This window comes from Aedes albopictus, chromosome 3, assembly GCF_035046485.1.
Source record: "Aedes albopictus strain Foshan chromosome 3, AalbF5, whole genome shotgun sequence".
NCBI lineage: Eukaryota > Metazoa > Arthropoda > Insecta > Diptera > Culicidae > Aedes > Aedes albopictus.
Genome location: NC_085138.1, coordinates 204216915 through 204238961, shown reverse-complemented (window position 1 = coordinate 204238961; position 22047 = coordinate 204216915). Strand labels below are relative to the sequence as shown.

At 38.8% G+C, this 22047-nt stretch overlaps 2 protein-coding genes across 6 annotated transcripts in view; one reads left to right on the top strand and one right to left on the bottom strand.

Moving 5' to 3' along the window:
• The first annotated feature begins 2777 nt into the window (after positions 1-2777).
• Positions 2778-4030, top strand: LOC109416206 (putative ribosome-binding factor A, mitochondrial). Its single transcript, XM_029863362.2, has one exon. The coding sequence runs from the start codon at positions 2849-2851 to the stop codon at positions 3920-3922; it is 1074 nt and encodes a 357-aa protein (XP_029719222.2). The 5' UTR covers positions 2778-2848; the 3' UTR covers positions 3923-4030.
• Positions 4031-8867: 4837 nt separating this feature from the next.
• Positions 8868-22047, bottom strand: part of LOC109416146 (slit homolog 1 protein) — a 31561-nt gene continuing 18381 nt past the window's right edge. For all 5 annotated transcript variants that reach the window (XM_062858655.1, XM_062858656.1, XM_062858657.1 and 2 more), the window contains exons 3-9: positions 12778-12898; positions 12595-12700; positions 12451-12532; positions 9911-10002; positions 9324-9845; positions 9171-9261; positions 8868-9113 (exon numbers count right to left, since the gene is read on the bottom strand). In XM_062858655.1, coding sequence (XP_062714639.1) covers positions 8995-9113; positions 9171-9261; positions 9324-9845; positions 9911-10002; positions 12451-12532; positions 12595-12700; positions 12778-12898 — 1133 coding nt within the window. In that variant the 3' untranslated portion in view covers positions 8868-8994. The remainder of the gene's footprint in view (positions 9114-9170; positions 9262-9323; positions 9846-9910; positions 10003-12450; positions 12533-12594; positions 12701-12777; positions 12899-22047) is intronic.

Below are 22047 nucleotides of genomic sequence, written 5' to 3'. Positions count from 1 at the left end.
AAAGCGTTTTCGAAGTCCCACTTTGGCGTTTCATCGGCGAAATCGCCTGGCAGACTGTGCACCATCCATGATGAACGCTACAATGAACTTTCAGCACAGCTGCGGGAAAGATGAAGAACATGGTAAACAAAAAAATAATTAGCTGATCGCATCTGTCTCATGGATTGCCAGGGCCAGAATCATCGATGGATTGCCAGGGGCAGCATTCGATTGAACATGGCATCCAATGTTTTTGTTTTGATTGCTTAATTCATGGAAAAAATGCGCTGGAAACATCGACTGCTTCGCTACTACATATCGTGCAAAGTAGAGAAACAATCATCAAAAATAACCCGATTTAATCCACCAACCCTTCTTACACTTATTAAAAATATTGTTGTATTATTCGTATTTAACAATTTTATTTTGTGTGATTGACCAAAAGTTCTAGAAAATATTGCGGATTTGGCATCTAGTGGATTGGTTTCCAAAATAGCATCAGACCATGGACTAAACTACCAGAAATGCCAGACACCTCCTAGAAACTTGTATCACAGACAAACAGACGTAACACCTAGAACGATTTTCATGGAAATCCATCGCCCAGTTCACACTACCATCACCTGGTGGAAAAGTTGCACGAATCACTCTGTTGTGCCATATCGTCAACAGAACACGCTAGTGTGAAACGTCAAACGCATAGAAAAACGATGCGCGCGCCTCTGGTTGTGAAAGCCACAACTATGAAAATTTAAAATGATCGTTAAAAGCGTGGTCGATGGAAATTTCGCAAGTGTTACGTCTGTTTGTCTGTGCTTGTATGGAATGATACAAAAAATAGCTTATTGCTGACTGCACCCCCAAATTGGACTGACACAATAGTGTGCACACACCTTCAAAGTGTGATTGCAGCGCAGGGTCACGTCGGATCGAGTTGAGGTCTTCGGTGCACTTATTTCTCGTAAATGGAGGAATAAGTGCACCGAAGACGTTGAGACGATCCGAGGCAAATGTGTACTTTTATCACACTTTTTAGGCGTACCAAAAAAAGTGTGATAGTCCAATTTGGGATGTAGTCTGCAATACATATTCTGGAATATTGTATCTTTTGTTAACTGCCAAACAATCTTGAACCGATAAGAAAATCAGCGAGATACACTTTGTCTAATATCTTTAAATCAGTCGAATAAACTCGCGAATAAATTAGCTCCGAAGTACTTGGTATTCATGGTAATGGTGTAAAAAGATATATCACAGACAAACAGACGTAACACTTACAAAATTTCCATCGACCACGCTTTTAACGATCATTTTGAATTTTCATAGTTGTGGCTTTCACAACCAGAGGCGCGCGCATCGTTTTTCTATGCGTTTGACGTTTCACACTAGCGCCTTCTGTTGACGATATTGCACAACACAGTGATTCGTGCAACTTTTCCACCAGGTGATGATAGTGTGAACTGGGCGATGGATTTTCATGAAAATCGTTCAAGGTGTTACGTCTGTTTGTCTGTGGATATATCTACTATGTAAATCAGTTTTGGCATTAACTAGTTATTTTGGCTGTCCGGTTCTTGCATTTTTCCCAAGATTTTTCCCCTGATTCTACGTTTCTGCAATGAAGTGGTTCAAAAAGCGTGGGTATTATGATTCCTTGCGTAATTTGATTCTGTTTGAGCAAAACTTTAGGTAACTGTGTTGGTTAAGTTGCCAGAAATGGAGAAAACAACAACGCGATTACCCAAAGTTTTACTCAAACAGCCTGAAATTGGGCAAGGAATCATAAAACCCACGCTTTTTGAACCATTTTATTGCAGAAACGGAGAACTGACCTTCTCATCATACAAAAATTCTGCTCATTACTTCAATTCTAGTACTTCACCGATTATGTCCTATTTTCGTGGATTAGAATGACAGTTCAATCCATAAAATAACAGTTCGACCAGAACAAAAAAAAATCCCCATACAAACTTTAAAAGCATTTTAAAAATAGTTAGTGGACTCCGAAAATAATTAACATTTGCATTTCGATCAATTTTTGGGCAGAGAATCCGATTATGAAATAATCTGGATACCCCCTATCGAATGAACTATCCGAGGAACTGTCATTCTAACCACAGAAATTAAATTTGTATTGTTTATTTAACCATCAAATCAAAGGGATTGGATCGCAATAAAATCACGTTATACTCAGAAAAATGAGCTCTTTCGATTAGTAATATGTATAGAAAATAACAATATTTTATTCACTAAACAACCCAATTGACCCAGTGGTTTCGCAGCGCGGTGTCACGAACACTAATGCAAATCTACTGGTTGAAAATACAGTAGACGTTCGATAACTGCAACATGTTTACGTTTCACTTAGCGAACGAAAATTCGATAACTGCAACGCCTGACAGTGTCAACAAGCCGTCAATTGACGTAAAATGAACGAAAAATTCATTCGACTGTTCATTAGGGCTAACATGGCGCACCATTTTGACGTTTGGCGGTGCGATAACTGCAAATTTGTTGCACTTACCGGACTTGCAGTTAGAAAGCATTGCAGTTAAACCGTTTGCACCGACCGAACGTCTACTGTATGCCCATTTGATTTTGCTGGGAACAGCTGATCTTTGTTTACTATTTTCAACCAGTAACTCAAGTGGTGTTCGTGTAATGCAGCGTGTACGTACACGCAACACTACTAAAAGCAGAAACCACTATTCACTGGTTAAAATATTTTTTCCGTGCGCTTTGTCTGATGTGCCGAACCTGTGGCTCGAAGCTTCATCTCGTTCATCCTTGTGTTTATTTTCTTCGCGCAGTTTCTTTTGTGATGTTTATTTCGTAATCGTAACAAGTTTTCGCGGCGCGCTGCATCAAAATGCTCAGGATCGTGAAAGATGTTCCGAAATTGGTCCTTTTGAGAGCATTACACTGCAGTCACCAGAACTGTGTCAGCTTCAGAAAACAAGGCAAAGTGCTGAACAAGTTGATGTACGGTTCGGATAAAAACAAACGGAAATGGTACGGCGAACGGACTTCTCAGACGGCTTTCTCTTCCCCGGCTTCGTTGGCTTCCACCAAAGGACAGGGAAAGGAATCGACCAGGCGGCTGACGGTGCTGAATAAACTTTTCATGGAGCAGATCACGGATTTGATGGCTACCGGAGAGTACTCGGAGGAAATAGTCGGTTACGGTATACAAATTTCCCGCGTTCGGGTCAGTACGGACTTCCACGGCGTCAACGTGTTCTGGTTTGCCAGCGACAGTGCCCAAGATGCGGAAATCGGACGGTTGCTGAAACGCGTGGCTGGTGGATTGCGTCACGAACTATCCCAGTTGAGGCTGATCGGTCAAGTACCAAAACTGACCTTTGTAAAGGATAAAGCGCATGGCCTGAACGCTGATGTAGACAGCGCTTTGCGCAAAGCGGATTACGGAGAAGATTACGAGTTTACCAATCGAAGCCTAGTGCCGAGAAGTGAAATCAAATTGCAAACCGATCTACCTTCCGAGGTGCGTAGAAAGATCGGTGAACTGGAGGACGAAATCGAATACCCTCGTGACGATCATGATCCTCTGCCGGACATGCGCCACGATGTTCTGGGCTTGAATCACGGAATGATCATGAACAAAATCAAACGATCACTCAACAAATCCAAGCAGGCGTGGAGCCAATATAATAGTGAAGATAAAATATCAGGCGATGAAAAGATTGTTCCCTCCTCGCAGTGCTCTAGTGACACCGATCTAAATGCAATCCAAGAGGACTCTAAGGTACAGTTTAGTAAAAGTTTGGAGCGACGAAAGTTTAAGAAGTTTAATAGTGGACGTAAAGCGTTAGATTATGAACTTCTTGATTACAAGCCCAATTTTGAAGAGGAACCTGAAATTATGCCAAAAGATGACGACTTCATTCTAGAGGACAGTGATCACCATAAAAATAGAAAATGAGTCTATGTAGGTATGTATGCAAATATAAAGCAATACACTTAACGGTGGCAAAGATTACACAACACACAACTGCAGTCAAATGTAAATACATTGAGTTTATAAACCGTATTTAATTACCGCTTAATGTTGAGAACATTCCTGATGAATTGGTTTATTATCCGCTCTTAATTAAATAATAGCTCAAAAGTTGTGGGCTTTTTTCACCAGTCTTACACCATCTATATCTATCTATATATATGTTGGAACTGGAATACACTGTAAAGTTCGATCTGGATTTTACCCAAATCAGGGTTAAATTTACCACACCAAAAATTAGTAGTTTTCCGCCAAATTCAGATGAAATACCGTCGCGGCACCATTCACCGTGGATCTAAGAGGATTCGGGGCAAATAAGGGCTGTCATTTGACACCAGTCTTATAAACATTGTTGGTGCCGCTTTTAATTGCCTTCATTATAGGTTAAAATTAATGCAATATCCACAGAAGTAGAAAATTTTTCACAAAATTTGGTGATATAGTACAATTAGTAAAGGGTAGTAGGGTCCCCTAATTCCGTGGTAGGTCACCATTCACCGTGGTAGTAGGGACCCATTCACCGTGTATGAGAAATTTTATTCTACTTTGTTTAAAAATGATCAAAACAACCCAGCCAAGGGAATTTTCTTCGTTTAAGTTCATTTCAAGTAATAACTTGCAAGATTTTCTTAGAAAAACGAATATTCAAATTTTCGATTTATTCTAGATATATGGGACAATATGGGGCACGGTGAATGGAGACCATTGATTTTTAGGGTACCCATTTACCGTGCCTTTTTGTTTCAATTAAAAAGTACGAGTAATCGTACTTTCTTACTTACGTCGGTAATGCAAAATACATACCTGATGTGTGAATTTAATTGCTTCGTGGTGGAATAAAAACGTTACTACATTTAGTTTATCGCTTAAATCACCTTAGCGCAGTTTTCGTTTTTTCACTGTGAATGCAGTGAACGAGCAGAAACCCGCTTCATGTAAACACACTTTAGTGTCAAAATGATACTTTTAAATGTTTCTAATGAGCGTTATGGCATGGTAACAATACATTAGTGTTGTATTGGTGAAATTGAAGGAAAATTGTCATATCATTCAATCATAATATGGAAAAAATGAAAAAAATATTCGAAGGCACACGGTGAATGGAGCCCCCACGGTGAATGGCGCCTTGACGGTACAGTGGTTTTTCGGTTTTATCACAATCAAAAAAAATTTTACCGTGATATAAACGAAACCGTAAATTTGGTGAAACGAGAAAAAATGTAATTTTTTCATTCAAAATCGTTCAGCTGTAATATATATGAGTCGAAGTTCACATTTTTTAACAGTTTTGGTGGACTGGGCAATGCAGTATTGATTTTATTTTGATTTCGGAATGTTTTAGAACAAGTGTGATAAAAACGAAACGGAAATCGTGATAAAATCGAATAGAAAAGCGTGAATTCGGGCGAGTAGTGATTAAAACGACTAGTGATAAAACCGAAACACCACTGTAATTATATACATTTTACGCACAGACAAACAGACGTAACACTCTGATAATTCCCATCGTACTTCGATTTAACGATCTTTTTTCAAAATTTGATAGTTGGCCAACTACCCACCTCTGGCGCTCACATCGTTTTCGTTCGAGTTTGACGTTTGCTCACTACCGCCACCTAGTTGATGGTCGGCCAAACTTAGTCATTTTAGCATTGGGCGAATATGTTTCCGTGACTATGATTTGAATCGAAAAATGTTCGAAGTGTTACGTCTGTTTGTCTGTGTTTTACGGTTTGTGTTTCGCTGATGACTTTTTAAAGTGAAAATATTAACTTTTTAAGCCATTTCAAAGACGACAAATGCTGAGAAGAGACTGACATGGCATTTCCAGTTATTACGTGGGAAAACGTGGGAAGCCACGTTTATTAATACTCTCAATACAGATTTCTTAATCGCTCTACTCTTCCCTTGTTGACCCTTAAGTAAATAATATTGTCACTTCGCCACCATATCGGACGTCGCACAACTCGTGACGTTTTTGGAAGTAGTGTGCATCTATCTCCTTGTCATCAGCAACAAAGCGCGGGAGTCCCAAAAAAGTTGCGACACTTTTGGACCAAGAAACATGCAATTTTTGATTGATTGTCTTTCTTGATTCCAACCGGATAGACAATATGCCGTTAAACCTTCGTAATAACTCCACTGAAAAGTCAGCCGATTTCCTAAATCAGCGAGACTTGAAAATTTTCTCTTGCTGCAAACTTAGTTGGCTAAATAGCACTGATGGACTGTCCGATACCGCGCGTAGAATATCGTCGATATCGGATTTTAAATTATCGGATATCGTATCGATAATTTGAACCCGATAATTATCGATAATATCGGATTTATCGATATCGGCTCACCCCTCGACACCTCTCAAACGTCAAATTTCGTGTGGGAGTAAGCAGGCCGGTATAAATTCGTGCAGTAATCCATACAAAAATGACTGAGTTTGGCCAACCATCAACAAGGTGGCGGTAGTGAACAAACGTCAAACTCGAACAAAGACGATGCGAGCGCCACAAGTGGATAGTTGGCCAACTAGTAAATATGTATTTATATAGACCGTTAAATCGGTGTGCGATGAGAAATATTAGAGTGTTACGTCTGTTTGTCTGTGCCGCAAGGCAGAATCGAAAACATTGCAATATCTTCCTCTCCACTGCCGAACTGTTTAGTTTGCACGGAAACGTGGCTTGATGATTCCATCGTGTTTCGTCTATTCTTCTCCCAAGAGTAGGTATAACGTGTATTTCGAGTTGACCATAGCCCTTCCAACAGTTCTCGTTCCTGTGGTGGAGGTGTGCTTATAGCCGTCAAACAGAAGTTCTCATTGTCGATTGTTTACATCCAATCTGATAGTGTACGTGCACCGGTTTTGGCCAGTCTAAGGGAAATTATTTTCACTCCGCAAGGGTGAGCCAGAGGCACCTGCCGAAGTCAGCCGTCTATGACAGTTAGATACTATTTATTGATCACTGTGCATCATTTGCTATTGCGGCCCTAGTATGCAAGACTTCTTCTGATGATTTGAGATTCATCCTCGTCCCACAAAGTTGCCTCGATATTCTATGCGTAAGCAATAGCGACATCTAGTTTCTTAGGTCGCTCTTAGATCATACGAGGGCGGTCGTCGGTACCGTACATTGTTAATAACGAAGAGTTTTGGGCGCAGCTTGACCATCACCAGGTAGTGATCAGAATTGATATTAGCGGCACAATTGGTCCTGACGTCGATAATGTAGATAAATACCGGCCATCAATCAAAATGTGGTCGATTATACCAAAACCAAATTAACCAAACCAAAACCAATGAAACACCATCAAAATCGATGCTGTTCATCCAAATTAGGCATATTTACGTGGAAACTAGTGCATTTAAGCAAAAACAAAGTTGCATTATGTTCAATTTTGAAGAGCTTCGAAATAGGGTATTGTATACCATTTGGGCAGTATCCGTGCAAAAAAGATTGTATTTTTACAGGGAACCTTGTTTTCTACGTTCGTGAGCGGCTACTGGTACACTGAGGGTAATGTTCAATAACTTTCTACTAAGATGTTGTAGCTTTGATTTGATGCTAAGAGAATCCAAATCGTTTAACAAACGGTTGAGAAATGTATTAGAACATATTTTATCAAGTGTATCTCAAATAGTTAAGGTTTACTACACAGAGATCAAAAATGTGAAAATTTGTATAAGGCGAAATAAGGCATGGCGGCCATGTAATGAACGAATACATCGAATGCGTAAAACCTTTGATGTACGTCCTGGTATCGGCTTGGCTTATAGTTCACACCACCATACCAAGACTGGCGAAAAATTCAGACACCCGACTGCCCATGTATTGTTCTATTTTCATTCCTCGCTCTATCGATCGGCGACTTTTGCGGAATTACACTTCCGTTCATAGAAGTATATCTATATCGCGGCGTGATCTTCTAATTAGTCTTATTTGATTTTATTGGATAGAACACTATTTATTCTTAGCCAATTTTTTATATCATTATTGTGATTTATCGAATCGGTGGAATAGATTTATCGATAATGTCGGAGATGGCGCTCCATTGACTTCTACGCTTCCACCTTCCGGAATATCCGCCGTACGGTTCTCTAGTTCTTCGACGGTGGACCTTTTCATCGCAGCGTGTTCCAGTTGACGTGCGCCCTAGTCCTAGTCCAATTTGGAGGTAAGGGTCGGACGCAATGTCTACGCTACGTTTGTATCGCACATCAAGAATGCTCCGTCTCCATTTTCGACTTATGCAGATATGGTCGATTTGATTTTTAATGTCGTTATCACGGGAAACCCATGTCACTTTGTGCACTGGTCGATGAGGAAAGAGCGATCCTCCAATTACCATGTGATTGTTGCCACCAAACTCTGCAAACAGCTCTCCGTTCTCGCGCATTTCTCCGAGACCATGGTGTCCCATGACGTGCTCATAGTCCGAGTTGTCGGAACGAACCTTCGCGTTGAAGTCGCCCATGAGGATCTTGATATCACCTTTCAGAATCTTGTCCACGACAGCATTCAATTGGCTGTGGAAGTTTTCTTTGCCTTGCATTTCGTCAGTATCAAATTGGCGCGTAATATTGAATCATGGTAGGGTTTCGTGGCGACGAGCGTGTTCAACTCGTAGGCCAGACTATAGCATAATTTGACCTGACGCCAATCTCAAGCTTCATTCGGCATGCCTTATTGATTTGTTTTGGTACCTTACTCTGCTGGACCTGTTTACACTTCCATATCAGTCGTGTAAATACTTTACCAGCTTGTTCCACTCATAGAAAAACCCACTAAACATTTTACACTAAATCTGAAGACGTAAGCTGCAATTGCCTATTTTAAATATTTCTTTCAAGCAAACAAGGAAATTCAAAACCGGATTAACACTCCACAAGTACATTTTATTGTTAGGAATCTGAGTTATATTTTCAATTCAAAAATCATTTCTTCAGATATGTTAGTATAACTGAATTGAAAAAAAAAATCAAGCCATTCATGATTGTACTCTCAGTGGTAACGAGCAACTGGGTAACTCTTTGTCGCTCTGCAAGAAACTAGTGCATCTCCATCGGTGCCAGCAGGGCAGGTACAAACTGCCAAATGTCTCTTGGCTTGGCATTGTGCTCCTGAAAAAAATATTTAGAACATGTAATCGATTTATCAAGTTTATTTTGAAGACCTACCCGTTCCACATTGTCCACGGCAGGGATCGACGCATTGGTAGTTGATACAAGCTCTGTGGTCAGAGCACTCGCTGTCGCTTTGGCATTCACCCTGAAATACATAATATGAAAGTTAGAGAAGTTGTAGACACTACTGAATTCTAATGTAAGTACCCTGACGCAATTGGAGAGTGCATTGCCTGTGTATCCAGGTGGACAAGTACAAACTGGCCGTTCACGATTCGTGCGGTCGTAGCCTGGAGTGCATACTGCGTTCGTTCCACATGGGTTCGGAATGCACAAATCTTCTTTCGTGAATGGTCGACAGCTCACGAAGGGATCTCCCGTCATGTCGCGTGGACAACTGCACACCGGCGTGAGTCCCCGAAGGTTGCAATCGGCATTTACTCCACAAGATCCGTCGCACGGATTCTTACATACGCCGTAGATGCAGGCTGGTCTACCAGCGGGGCAGTCACGGTCGCCATAACATTCGGCACGGCATTCCGTGTACGGGCTTCCGATGTATCCCTTCGGGCATTCGCACACCGACCGATGGTTTGTAACACGCGCACAAGTCGCACCTTTGCCACATTGTGAGCATGCGTTGGTACATTTGAACTGCGAACAGAACTCCTGAGCTCCACACTCTGCGTCGCTTTCGCACTCATGGCGACAGCCCGATAACGGAGAACCCTAAATACAACAAATAACAATAGAAGCTACTTTTGCTACTGCAGCCGTTTGACTAAATTACTTACAATGTAACCAGGTAAGCAGGAACACGTTGGTACACTATTGATTACTTCGCATTTGGTATTTGATCCACATGGACTTGGGCGGCACTGCTCCTCTGTAAAACATGCAGAAGGTAATTGTTCAAGTAATATTGATACAGTATGGCTAGTGAGTTACACTAATATGAAAAATATCAAATGGATAATTCCCCGCATCGATTTTGAGGGAGTTCGTCAAAGAAATGTTGGGGAAGAGTCCTTTGGTTGACGGTTCCTTGAGTGTGTATTTTAACTTAATGCTAATTCAATATACCACAATAATACCACAATAGGAAGCTCTTGGAAATTTAAGGGTATCTCTTGACGATGACAGTAAAAGTTTTTCATAGAAATACTTAAATGAATCGTAGGCATATGTAATGCAAATTTCCTTTATTGAGGTCGAGGCCGTTCCCGATTCCAAAATGTAACGGTTAGGCAGATTGGTCCCTTTTAAACTTTTTTACATTACTCACAGTGACTGTTTGTATCACCCTTGACCAAAACCAACAGCTACAAACATCGAGCGATAAGTGTCGTTCTGTTAAAATCGTAAACCGATCCTTCTGAAGCGACCTAACCCCAAAAGCATGCAGGACTTTACACTAAATTCTTTTTTACACGATCTTTTTTTACGCGGTTTTATTTTACACGATTTTTTTTACACAATTTTCTCGAAATTATGCGATGTGTTTTTGGAAAGATTCTTCTCTCCTGGTCGCAATTTACTTCCGATGGGGCTCAAATTTCTACCAGAGACCTCTCTTATCATCCTCATAGTTTTGAAAACTTTTTTTACACGATTTTTTTTACGCGGAACAAAAAATCGCGTAAAAACAGAATTTAGTGTAATTGCCATCTCGAAGTTGTTAGCCCCCTCACTAAAACGCACAGGGTTTCCCTAGTAATCTTCGGAGCTATCACTCCGACCGTGCCACCTATTTTTTTTTTCTGCCGTCTACCCGGCTGTGTTTGATGTCTCGCTCGTTCCACCACGTCCAGCGATCTGTGTCAATCGGTTGCTTTTGTCATACAAGCCAAAAATAGGACAATAAGTATTCAACTTTTTTCAGCTCATTGAATTGTCGGGCCGCCACCAAACCGGACTTCGCACAATCAAGTCGCGACGCGACCCAACTCGCGACGTTTTTTAATCATTCCAAAAGTAGTGCGCATCCTTCCCGTTGTTATCAGCAACACAGCGCACTAGATGCGAAACAGTTGCGACACTTGTGGACCAAGAAAATGACAATTTTTGATTGAATGTCGGTCTTGATTCCAACCGAATAGACAATACTACCTTGCTTTCACGCGAATATGCCTAAATACGATGAACTGCGTCGATATTTTCCGAATTTCATCTATTTTGCGAGGTCTCGTCCAACCCCTCCCCTCAACTAGGTCGCCAATCCACAACGCTCAACGAGTTCTATGGGAACTCAGTCAGAGGCACCTGCCATAGGAATGTGTTTTAGTGGGTCGAGGAGAGAGTAGTCCTGGCTTCTACTAGTGTTGTAGAAGACGGCCTTAACCCCACACTACCCTAACCTTACTGTTAGGGTGTCTGATGAGCAGATTTATCCCCCTATGGTTTAGAAGGAAAAAAAGAGGCACCTGCCGAAGTCAGCCGTCTATGACAGTTAGATACTATTGGTTACTGTGCATCATTTGCTACTGCGGCCCTGCAAGACTTCTTCTGATGATTTGAGATTCACCCTCGTCCCACAAAGTTGCCTCGATATTCTATGCGTAAGCAATAGTCCACTGCACGAATTTATGCTGGCCTGCTTACTCTCACGCGAAATTTGACATTTGAGCGGTGCCGACACCGCTCAAACGTCAAATTTCGCGTGAGAGTAAGCAGGCCAGAATAAATTCGTGCATTGGACCATAGCGACATCTACTTTCTTAGGTCGCTCTTAGATCATACGAGGGCGCTCGTCGGTACCGTACATTGTTAATGACGACGAGTTTTGGGCGCCGCTTGACCATCACCAGGTAGTGATCAGAATTGATATTAGCGGCACAATTGGTCCTGACGCCGATAATGTAGATAAATTTCGGCCATCAATCAAAAGGTGGTCGATTTGCGATTCCGTCTACTATGGTGATGTTCTGAGGTGATGTTTAAGAATAACAATATGAGAGGCTGCGTTGGAAGAAGATGCTACGAATGGCCATGTTACTGGCGGCGACCGTTTTCGGTCGTCAGCTAGTGAGTGTTAAACTTCATTTTAATATGCAGGTTTCAATGGAAACTTTAAGTATTGAAAAGTTCTTCATTAGGGAAGGGGAACCATCTCGGCAGGGGTCCTATTTTGGGCACTTTTCTGCTATAACTCAGCCAATTCTGAACAAATTTACACAATTTGTGGAACGCGATGAGATACGTATAGTATCTAGCCGTGTACAAAATATCAAGTCAATTGGTTTGGAATTGACTGAATTATAGCGAATAGTGTCCAAAATACCGGCCGCTGCCCAAGTGGTTCGCTACCCTACATAATGTTATAAGATATACCAACCTGGATCCCTGAGACGGCAGTTCACAAATGGATCTCCAGCCATATTTCTTGGGCAACTGCATACTGGAACATGATTCCTGACCTGTTAAAAAAAACCGAACTCAAATTATTGATACATTTATCAAAATTAAGCATGTTTCTCACATCACAGTTTGCATTCACACCGCATACTCCCGAGCAGGGATTAACGCAGTTTCCGCTTTGGCAAGCTTGGTCGCCACGGCATTCGGTATGATCAAGACATTCAGATCTGGTTAAAATGGTAGTTTAGAATATATATACATATATATATATTTTTTAATTTTCTCGAACATCTGGAATTCATACCTCCTGCAGTGTGTTAACGGGTTTCCGCTGTATCCTGCCGGGCATGAACACACCGGTCTGCCACCGGTTGTTTCTTGACACATGGCGCCCACACCGCACGGGTTTCGTGCACATCCTTGAGCTAAAATTGAATTGATTGATCAGTTTCATATTGCATATCTCGGTTTTGTTCTATACACATAAGCGATTTGCAAGTGTTCAACAGTGTTACAAATATGAGCAAAAATAATTAACGAACAACATTATGCATTGCAAGGCAAATTATCGCGCAAGGTTGTGCGAAAACGCCAATAGATATGCGCGGTTGCATTAAATCGATTCAGTGTCTCCTGCGCGGTCGATGCTTAACTAATTCCCGCACTTATTGCAGAATGTAGAAGATACAAACATGATATGATGTACTGGTGACCATCTATGATACGTCAGTGCAGTTGAACCCATTTTTTTTTATACCTTCAAAATTGCGAGGCAAAACGTGAGAAAGAGAGGGAACGTTAGGGAAAATACACGACGTGTCTTGTGTCCTTAACTTGGTGTGAGACCTCTGCCATCCCTAGAAAGGGGGGCTCCCATACAAATTAATTTGCTGGGGATGTCCCTTGGAGCTCTATGTCAAAAAACACAGTAGGCAGGCATTACGACGTTTGTCGAGACAACTAGTATCATACCAATCAAAATTAAATCTACTTTCGCGACTACTTATACCCGCAGTCAGAGATGGGCGCGAGACAGTCGCCTAAGAAAACAGATCAGTAGTTTTCAAATTTTCCATCATAGCGCTCTTTGATAATGCTTGAAAAAAGGTCGTCACATAAGGAAAAAATGGCCAAAATTAGACACTGGCTGGGAGTATCGGCATCAGAAAAGAAACTCAGTTTTAACCGGCTGGGATCAGAGCTCAAAGGGAATGGCAGTGACAGATCACAATGTCATCGGTATACCAATCCGTTTTCGCTGTTCATCGTTCGAAGGGACAACATCGGAAGTAAAACGAGCTTGTGAATTTTTTGATCGCGTCGAAAAATATAGTTGTATATAGATTAAATTTGATTCCCCAAAAGTGTAAATAGTGGTGTAAATAAATTAGTGTTAAGGTTTATCATTTTTTTTTAGTAAATAAGTGTCTCCATTTAAGTATTTTTTTAGGGTTAAGACGGTTGCAGGTAAGAGGAAAGTTTAGAGGGGGGACTAGTTTGGTTTGAAGGCAAGGTCGTGCAGAAGGTGTTCGAATGGACACGGGAGACGGGGACGGCCGCGGCGGCGATGATCCTTTGAAAAAAGGATTCACAGTCGTCCACGAAAAACGGAAATTGAGATCAGACTACCAGACAAAATACGATTTCGAACATGGCGTCGACACCAAGAGAAACAAGACGATCAACACGACTGAAGAACAAAATGGCGGCTTGAATTCCGGAAACAAAGTACATGACAAATCCCACACAAACACACAGAAACAACACACAGCACAAACAGACAAACAGACTCGACAGAATAAGGACAGAACTGATGCGGTATACAATGATGGTTGGATTAAAAATACAGATTACACAACATTTGTTATTGAACGGGAGAAAATTGAAGGTAATGGTCGTGATGTTTACCCGCATCCGATGGAGGTAGCTAAGATGTTGAAAAACATTAAGGCAGATAACTACAAGGAGATGAAATCAGTAGGTAGGGGTCGGTTTCAACTGACGTTCAATAAACCAAGAGACGCGGAACAGTTGATTAATTCGAAGTTGTTGAAGGAAGAGTTCAAGTTCAAAGTCTACGTACCGGCAATGTTTAAGCAGACAGTAGGGATGGTAAGGGATGTTGCTAAATCGTTATCGGAGCAAGAGATATTGGAGAATATGCATAGTGGTAATATCAAGATAGAGAAAGTAGAAAGAATGATGAAAAAGGTTGAGGATAAGCTGGTACCAACGTACTCGATCAAAATTTACGCGAAGGGTCAATATTTACCAAGATCAGTGGAAATCTATGGACAGGATCGTCTGTGCGAACCATATGTGTTTCCATTGAAAATTTGTTACAAATGTTGGAGATACGGACATGGACAGAAGTTTTGTAAGGCAAGTTCAGTAAAATGTTGTAAATGTGGAATGGAACATGAAGAAAAGGATTGTAATGCAGCAGAATTGAAATGTATTAACTGTGGGGGAGCTCATAAGGCATCTGACAGGGAGTGTCCAGAATGGGAGAGACAGGATAAGATTAGAGTGGAAATGGCTAAGAATAAAATATCGTATTTTGAAGCACAACAGAAACATCCGAAGAAACAAAAGTCAGTACAGAACAGGTTAAACTCGAACAAGGAATTTCCTAGACTGCCGGAAAAAGAATCAGGGAACATCTATGGTGATGAAACGGAAAACGACCATGAAGATGGAGCTTGGGGCTACACAGCAGGGACATCCTGGAGCAGTGTCACCGAAAACGGATTGTTGACTCGAAAGCCAAAGAAAAAGATGACAATTCAGCCAAAAGTTTTTCCTAAAGCCGACCTCTATGAAGAAGCACCGCATGTCTTCAAACCGAATCCACATACAACTTCAGAAACAGAAAGAATGGTACACCGAATCAAACAGGAACTGATCGCACAATTCAATCTGAAAGGAATAGTTGATAAAATCAAAGCTATTCAGGATACTATTCTGAAAAGCACCAATAAAACGGAAAACATAGAACAGGACTTAGTACTAATCAACATAAGTAATCAGTTAAATTCAATTTTAAATCCGGAAATCTGCTATGAAAATGAAATAGAAACAAACAATAATGGACCAGAACAAACACAGAAATCTAAGAATCATTCAGAATAACGTAACAAGCATCAGACCGACAGACACTCGAGAACTGATAAAGAACTATCTAAGTAAAGAGAACATAGATCTAGTAATATTAAGTGAAATATGGCTTAAACCAGAAGAAACATATAAATTTCCAGGGTATAACTTTTTGAAGGAAGCCAGGCCCTCCGGTTATGGGGGTGTGGGCTTCCTTATTAAAAACGACATATCAATAAAACAGTTTAAATTACCTTCACTTAACCCAGTCGAAGCTATTGCAATAGAAACTTTAAATACAATCCCTAAAATGCTAATAATTTCAATATATATACCGCCTCAACCGGTTAATAATAACGACATAAAAACCCCTTTAAAAAAAATACTAGATATTATAGAACAGCAAAACAAACCCACTATAATAGCAGGAGATTTTAATGCTCATAACAGATTATGGAACCCCTTACACCCCAACTGTCCTAGAGGTGAATTGATAGAGCATTTACTTGAGGGCAGAGATTTAGTTTTATTGAATGATTGAGCGAGTACGTTAATCAAACCACCAGACACAATACCGTCAGCAATCGATCTTACCTTCGTATCACCTGTCATAGCTTGCAAATCAGACTGGACAGTACTGGACCTAGACTTTTTCAGCAACCATAAAATCATCAAACTAGAAATCGAAAGCGCAGCAAATGTTAGTCAATCCCAATCAGAATGCCTAAACAAAAATCAAGCAATAGAAAAAATAAATAAAATTCAACCCCACATGATTCATACAGTAGAAGATATTTCACCGATTTTTGCAGAACAAATAAATTCTTCAAAATATAATCTGAATAAAGGAAAAATCAAAAAAGTACCTAAACCTTGGTGGACTAAAGAAATCGAACAACTACTCAATTCAAAAAATAAAAAACTCAAAGAATTTTATAAAAATCAAACTTTTGAAAACTTCACGAACTTTAAAAAAGAAAGAGCAATATTGAAAAGAAAGATAAGAAGTGAAAAGAGGAAATGCTGGAAAGAACTCATTAACTCCATAAATCCGGATATGACACAGAAAGAACTATGGAATACTGTCAAGATGATCGGGGGTGGTCGCCCTTCTAAGAATAACATAATCCTATTGAATGACCAACACTTAGCGACACAATTCATGAATCAGAACTTTCCAACAATAGTAAATGAAATTAACTACACTCCATTACCAACCCAAAACTACATAAAAATTAATTTCAAGGACATTAGACAGACAATTTACTCAAAAAAAGATCACTCTACCCCAGGACCAGACCTTCTATCATTTTACATACTAAAGCGGATTAATCTTAACTTACAAATAAGAATTACAGAGTTACTTGAGGAAGTCCTTAACTCGGGTAATATACCCGAGGAATGGAGATCTATCAAAATAATACCATTACTTAAAACAAGTAAAGACCCCAACCAGTGGAATTCATACAGACCATTAGCAATGATGAATGTCTTATTAAAACTTATAAATTGTACCGTCAAACAAGAACTTTCAACTTTCATTAGTAAAAATAATATCCTCCCAGTTAATTCATTTGGATTCAAGAAACACACAAGTGCAATAAATTGTGTTAATTACCTAGTTTCTATGGTCACACATTCTAAAAGAGAAGGTTTGGTCATGGTAGCTACATTTCTTGATTTGTCAAAGGCTTTTGACAACGTCAATGTTGATAAACTTTTAGAAACTCTTCGAAATGAGAATATTCCCAATCATTTAGTGAATTGGGTTTATCATTATTTAAAAAACAGAAAAACGATATTACTTTTAAATGATGGTACTGAAATAACACAAATTACCAACAGCGGACTTCCACAAGGATGTCCGCTGTCCCCTATTCTATTTAACCTTTACACTAAAGTTGTACACAAAATAATTCAAGAGGACGGAACTTTAATTCAATTTGCAGACGATTTCACTGCCGTTATACAAGGTTTTAGTATAGCTGTAGCCGCTAACAAAATGAACACCTTTCTCTCGAAGTTAAACTTGGAATTCAAAAATTTAGGCTTTGAGTTAAATCCGCAAAAATCAGCTTCAATAGTTTTTACCAATAAATATAACCCTAACATAGACATTCATTTAAATAACACCTCAATACCAATAGAAGAGAGCCACAAATTTTTAGGAATCATAGTAGACCATAAACTAAATTTTAAATATCAGATCGAGCAAATGTGCATCAAAGCAAAACAAAAGGTAAATATACTCAAAATGATATCGAGGAAACGTAGTGGCGCACATCCCGAACAGATGCTAAAAATTACTAAAGCTATAGTCAGATCTCTTTTGGATTACGGAATAACAATAGTAGCAGCAGCAGCAAAAACAAACTTTGAAAAGTTAGAAACAGTATATTTGTCAGCATTACGAACATCCATGAGATACTTGAAATCCACTCCCAATCATGTCGTTTTATTCGAGACAGGTGAAATGCCTTTAAAATTAAGAGCAGAAATTCTTGCTTCGAAAGAGGTAGCTAAAACAATATATTTCAATAATAGTCCTATAATTAGTCATCTCACAGAACTGATGCAAATAGATTTTTTACCTAGACACATTTCATATATAGAAAAGATAGCTTCTGTAAACAATTTCCATTACTCACAGCTTGCTCAAAACATAGTTTTAAAATCACCTTTCACCTTCCAAACCAAACTTAAAGTGAAGGACTCGATAAAAAATCTGAAAAAGGCAAATGTTAGCATAGAAATTCAAAAACAGATGGTAGCAGAACTGATAGAAACTAGTTATGCAAATACATATCATATTTATACGGACGGTTCTCTCATGGATACAATCCCTGGTTTTGGTTTTTATGACCCAGTAGAAAGAATATCCTTCAGTTATAGGCTCAAAACTGGTTTCACAATAATGAACACTGAAATAGCAGCAATAATCAAAGCAATAGAATACGCTAATAATAAAAATGCTAAAGAGTTGACAATATTCACAGATTCAAAAAGCGCTTGTTCATTACTAAACAACTCATAACAAACAGATAACTATTTAATTAAAAATCTTATAAACTTAGTTGAGGATTCATGTATAGATAAAGTTTTTATTCAGTGGATCCCAGGGCATATAAATTTGTTAGGAAATGACAGGGCAGACAGAGCAGCTAAGTTAGGAACTACACGAACGACAATAGAACAAATAAACTTCACCTTACAAGACTTGATCAATATACTTAAAATGGAAACGGTAACCAACTGGCAGGATCAATATACGCAAATTTCATCCGATAAAGGTAAATTTCACTTTGAATATGCAAAAAATATAACTTTAAAACCGTGGTTCAAACACTTCAACTTCGAAACGCTAGACACCATCATGCTATCACGAATCAGATCTGGACATATGGCCACGAAAGACAGGTTAGCAAAATGGAATTTAATTCCGAATGACCGATGTGACGATTGCTCAATCACAGAAGATTTAGAACATCTTTTGTACGACTGCCCAAATTATCTTTCGATTAGAACCCAATATCAAGATTTAATAAATAGAGTTCCGATTCAGCAAATTCTAGCAAAAAATAGTAAATCCAATTACACCGCAATAGTCGAATACCTTAAAACAATTAATAAAAATGTTTGAGATTTTGTATTAAATTCGCATTGTTTGTAAAATTAAATAAAGTGATAAGTCTGAACATAAATTTAAAATCAGCTACTTAAAAGCACAACAGGGGAATCAAATTTCGCGTTCGGTAAATACGATTAACTTGGCAACACAATTCACAAGACTTGGCTTTATGGATCGATAGGTCTGAGCCAGATGACAGCTAGAAGAAAAAAAAAAAAAAACCAATCCGTGTTACAATGTAATTGAAGTAAATGCTTTGAATTTTCACTTGGAATTGTAAACATTTAAATATTGTAAACTACTACTAATGAAGAGACGAATAAACCACCTTTTCCAAAAAAAAAAAAATAAATCCGTGTGGTCAATTAATGATTTTTCAATCAACTCAACGCACATATGTACGGATACCGCAATTATATCCATCTATTATGAACATATGTATGAAGAGCGAAGCAATTTATTTACTGTTGAAACTGTTTGCCTAGCTTAAGGTGTCTCCTCATCGCCGACTGTGGTGATGAAGAACAATTGAAACCTGTAAGGGGCTGTCCATTAATTACGTAAGGGTTTATGGGGGGAGGGAGGGTTTGAGAAATCTTACGTGCCATACAAAAATTTTTGGGTTCTCATACAAAAAATCTTACAAGGGTGGGAGGGGGTGTCAAAAAATCGCTAAAATTCCCTTACGTAATTAATGGACAGCCCCTAAGCTTAGTTGATTATACAACGTTTTTTTATTATATAGCGGATATGACGATTGTTATGAGTTTAGATCTTAAGTTAAGCTCATCGGAGTAGTTTAATTATTCTGGAATATCTCAAAATAACTTTGAAGTTCAATGAGTTAGGCTCAATTTGGGTGACTGTTCAGAGTGAAAATACCTGGGAAAATATCTTCTGCATCGGCTGTAGATGTAGAAGACTAAACTTCATTTTGGTCTATTAGTCATCAAGTATACTATAGGGTTCAGTAACCATAGTAGATTAAGCAATGTGATGATGACTACTGTTACGAAGATAGACCAGAAATTTCAAACTTCAAGTTGGTTTGGATGCCCTATAAGTAATCATATATATAAAATCCCAGCGTTGTCTGTCTGTCTGTCCATAACGCTTTGAAATGTTTCATTGAAATGTTTCCCCATAGCTATAGCAAACTTTTGAGATTTCGAGTACTTTCTGGAAGTTATTGGACTCTTCAGATATAATAATAAGAAGAACATTCTGGAATGTTCTGGAACATCAAAATGCTTAACACTTCCGAGAACTATCTGGAAGTTATTGCAAGTTTCAGCAAAAAAATAACGTTCTGTAATGTTCTGGAGTATCAAACTTCTTAAATTTTCGAGGTGTGTACTTGGAAGTATACTTTCAGGCGCTTTTTCGATTTCTAGAACATTCACTCATTCAATGGACAAAAACCCTGCAACAGTTGGCTATGGTTAAAAAGTATATACATGATAGAATAAATTCTGGCGCTTCTGATAAGTCCAATGCTGAGTGAAATGTTTCACATGTTTATTGATACACTGGCTTCTGAAGAGAAGCTTTCTCAATTGTTATTCTAGAAGTTTCAAGAATCTCCTTAATGGATAATTTTTTTTCTTAATTTATGTTAGAAGATCAAAAACGGGTGCATCAAAATAGGGCTGCGTGAAATAAAACCCGGAGTTGTCTATCTGTCCTCCCGTCACGCTTAGCAAAGTTTCGCTGATATATTTCACGTATAGTGGTATGGTGGAAATGGCATTGTATGAACTAGAGAAAAAAGAATAAGGAGAAGAAAAAGCAAAAAAAAGGGAGGTAGATGGGGGTTTAAAAACTGTTCCAGAACATTCCACGAGTGCTCGCGATTTTTCTTCTTTTTTACAAATGTTTGAGGGGTTTCCAAGCATAATGGAATATTCGCTTAGATAACAAAAAACTTCCGGAGCTTGCCAAAAAGATGAAAACAAGTTTCTAGTATATTCTAGAACATTCTTCGGAGGAATTAATTAACTATGCTTTCTTTTCATAATTGGAAGAAATTTCCAAACTTTCCAAAGCAAGGAAAAGAAGATATTCTAGGATATATTTCGAAGGAATGAAGAGACATATAAATTGAATGTTCTTGAACTTCTTTTTTAGACTTTTAAGAAATTTCTGGAACTTTCCTGGGAGAAGAAGATGAAGATGCGTATGATTTTGAAATATTCCAAAACATTCTTAGATGAATAAAAATACAATCACCAAATATTTTTAAAAAAGAATGGAATATTTAAAAGCTATTTGTTCCGAATACGAATAAATTTGAGGAATATTTCTGTGAGAATCAGAAGATGAAATCGAACATTCTTCGTAGGAATCAAACCAATAACATGCTCGAATATTTACCACGAAAAATAGCGCATTGAATTCGGACGAACCTGCCAGAAAAAAGACGAAGGAGGAAGTAGGATATTCTAGAACACTTCAGAGGAATGAATATAGTTTCTGAATTAAGTTGAAGATAAACTTAAAACGCAAATCCAACCTTGTTACATTTAGCAATTAAGACACTTCTCGGAATTGCGAAAACGTATCTAGCCACGTAGGGCCAGCTAGTATCTCAATAATTACTCTAGATGATATTCAAGTTTTCAAGAAATTCACGGATTTCATAATGTTAAACTGAACAAAATTACTCATGACATAATATCAAAATATCTCATGATATAATATACTGTTCCATTTTCATGAGGATCATTTTGTCTTTCGTAACAGCATGATAATTTAAACGTTAGCATTACCTACTTTTTGTCATCATTTTGTTTATCCGCTGTCTACACGGTGACAATCAATATTATCGATAAAAACCCGATTTAATCCACC

What these genes read in the sequence shown, in the direction of transcription:
- LOC109416206 (XM_029863362.2), top strand. Translation starts at nt 2,849, where the DNA reads ATGCTCAGGATCGTGAAAGATGTTCCGAAATTGGTCCTTTTGAGAGCA.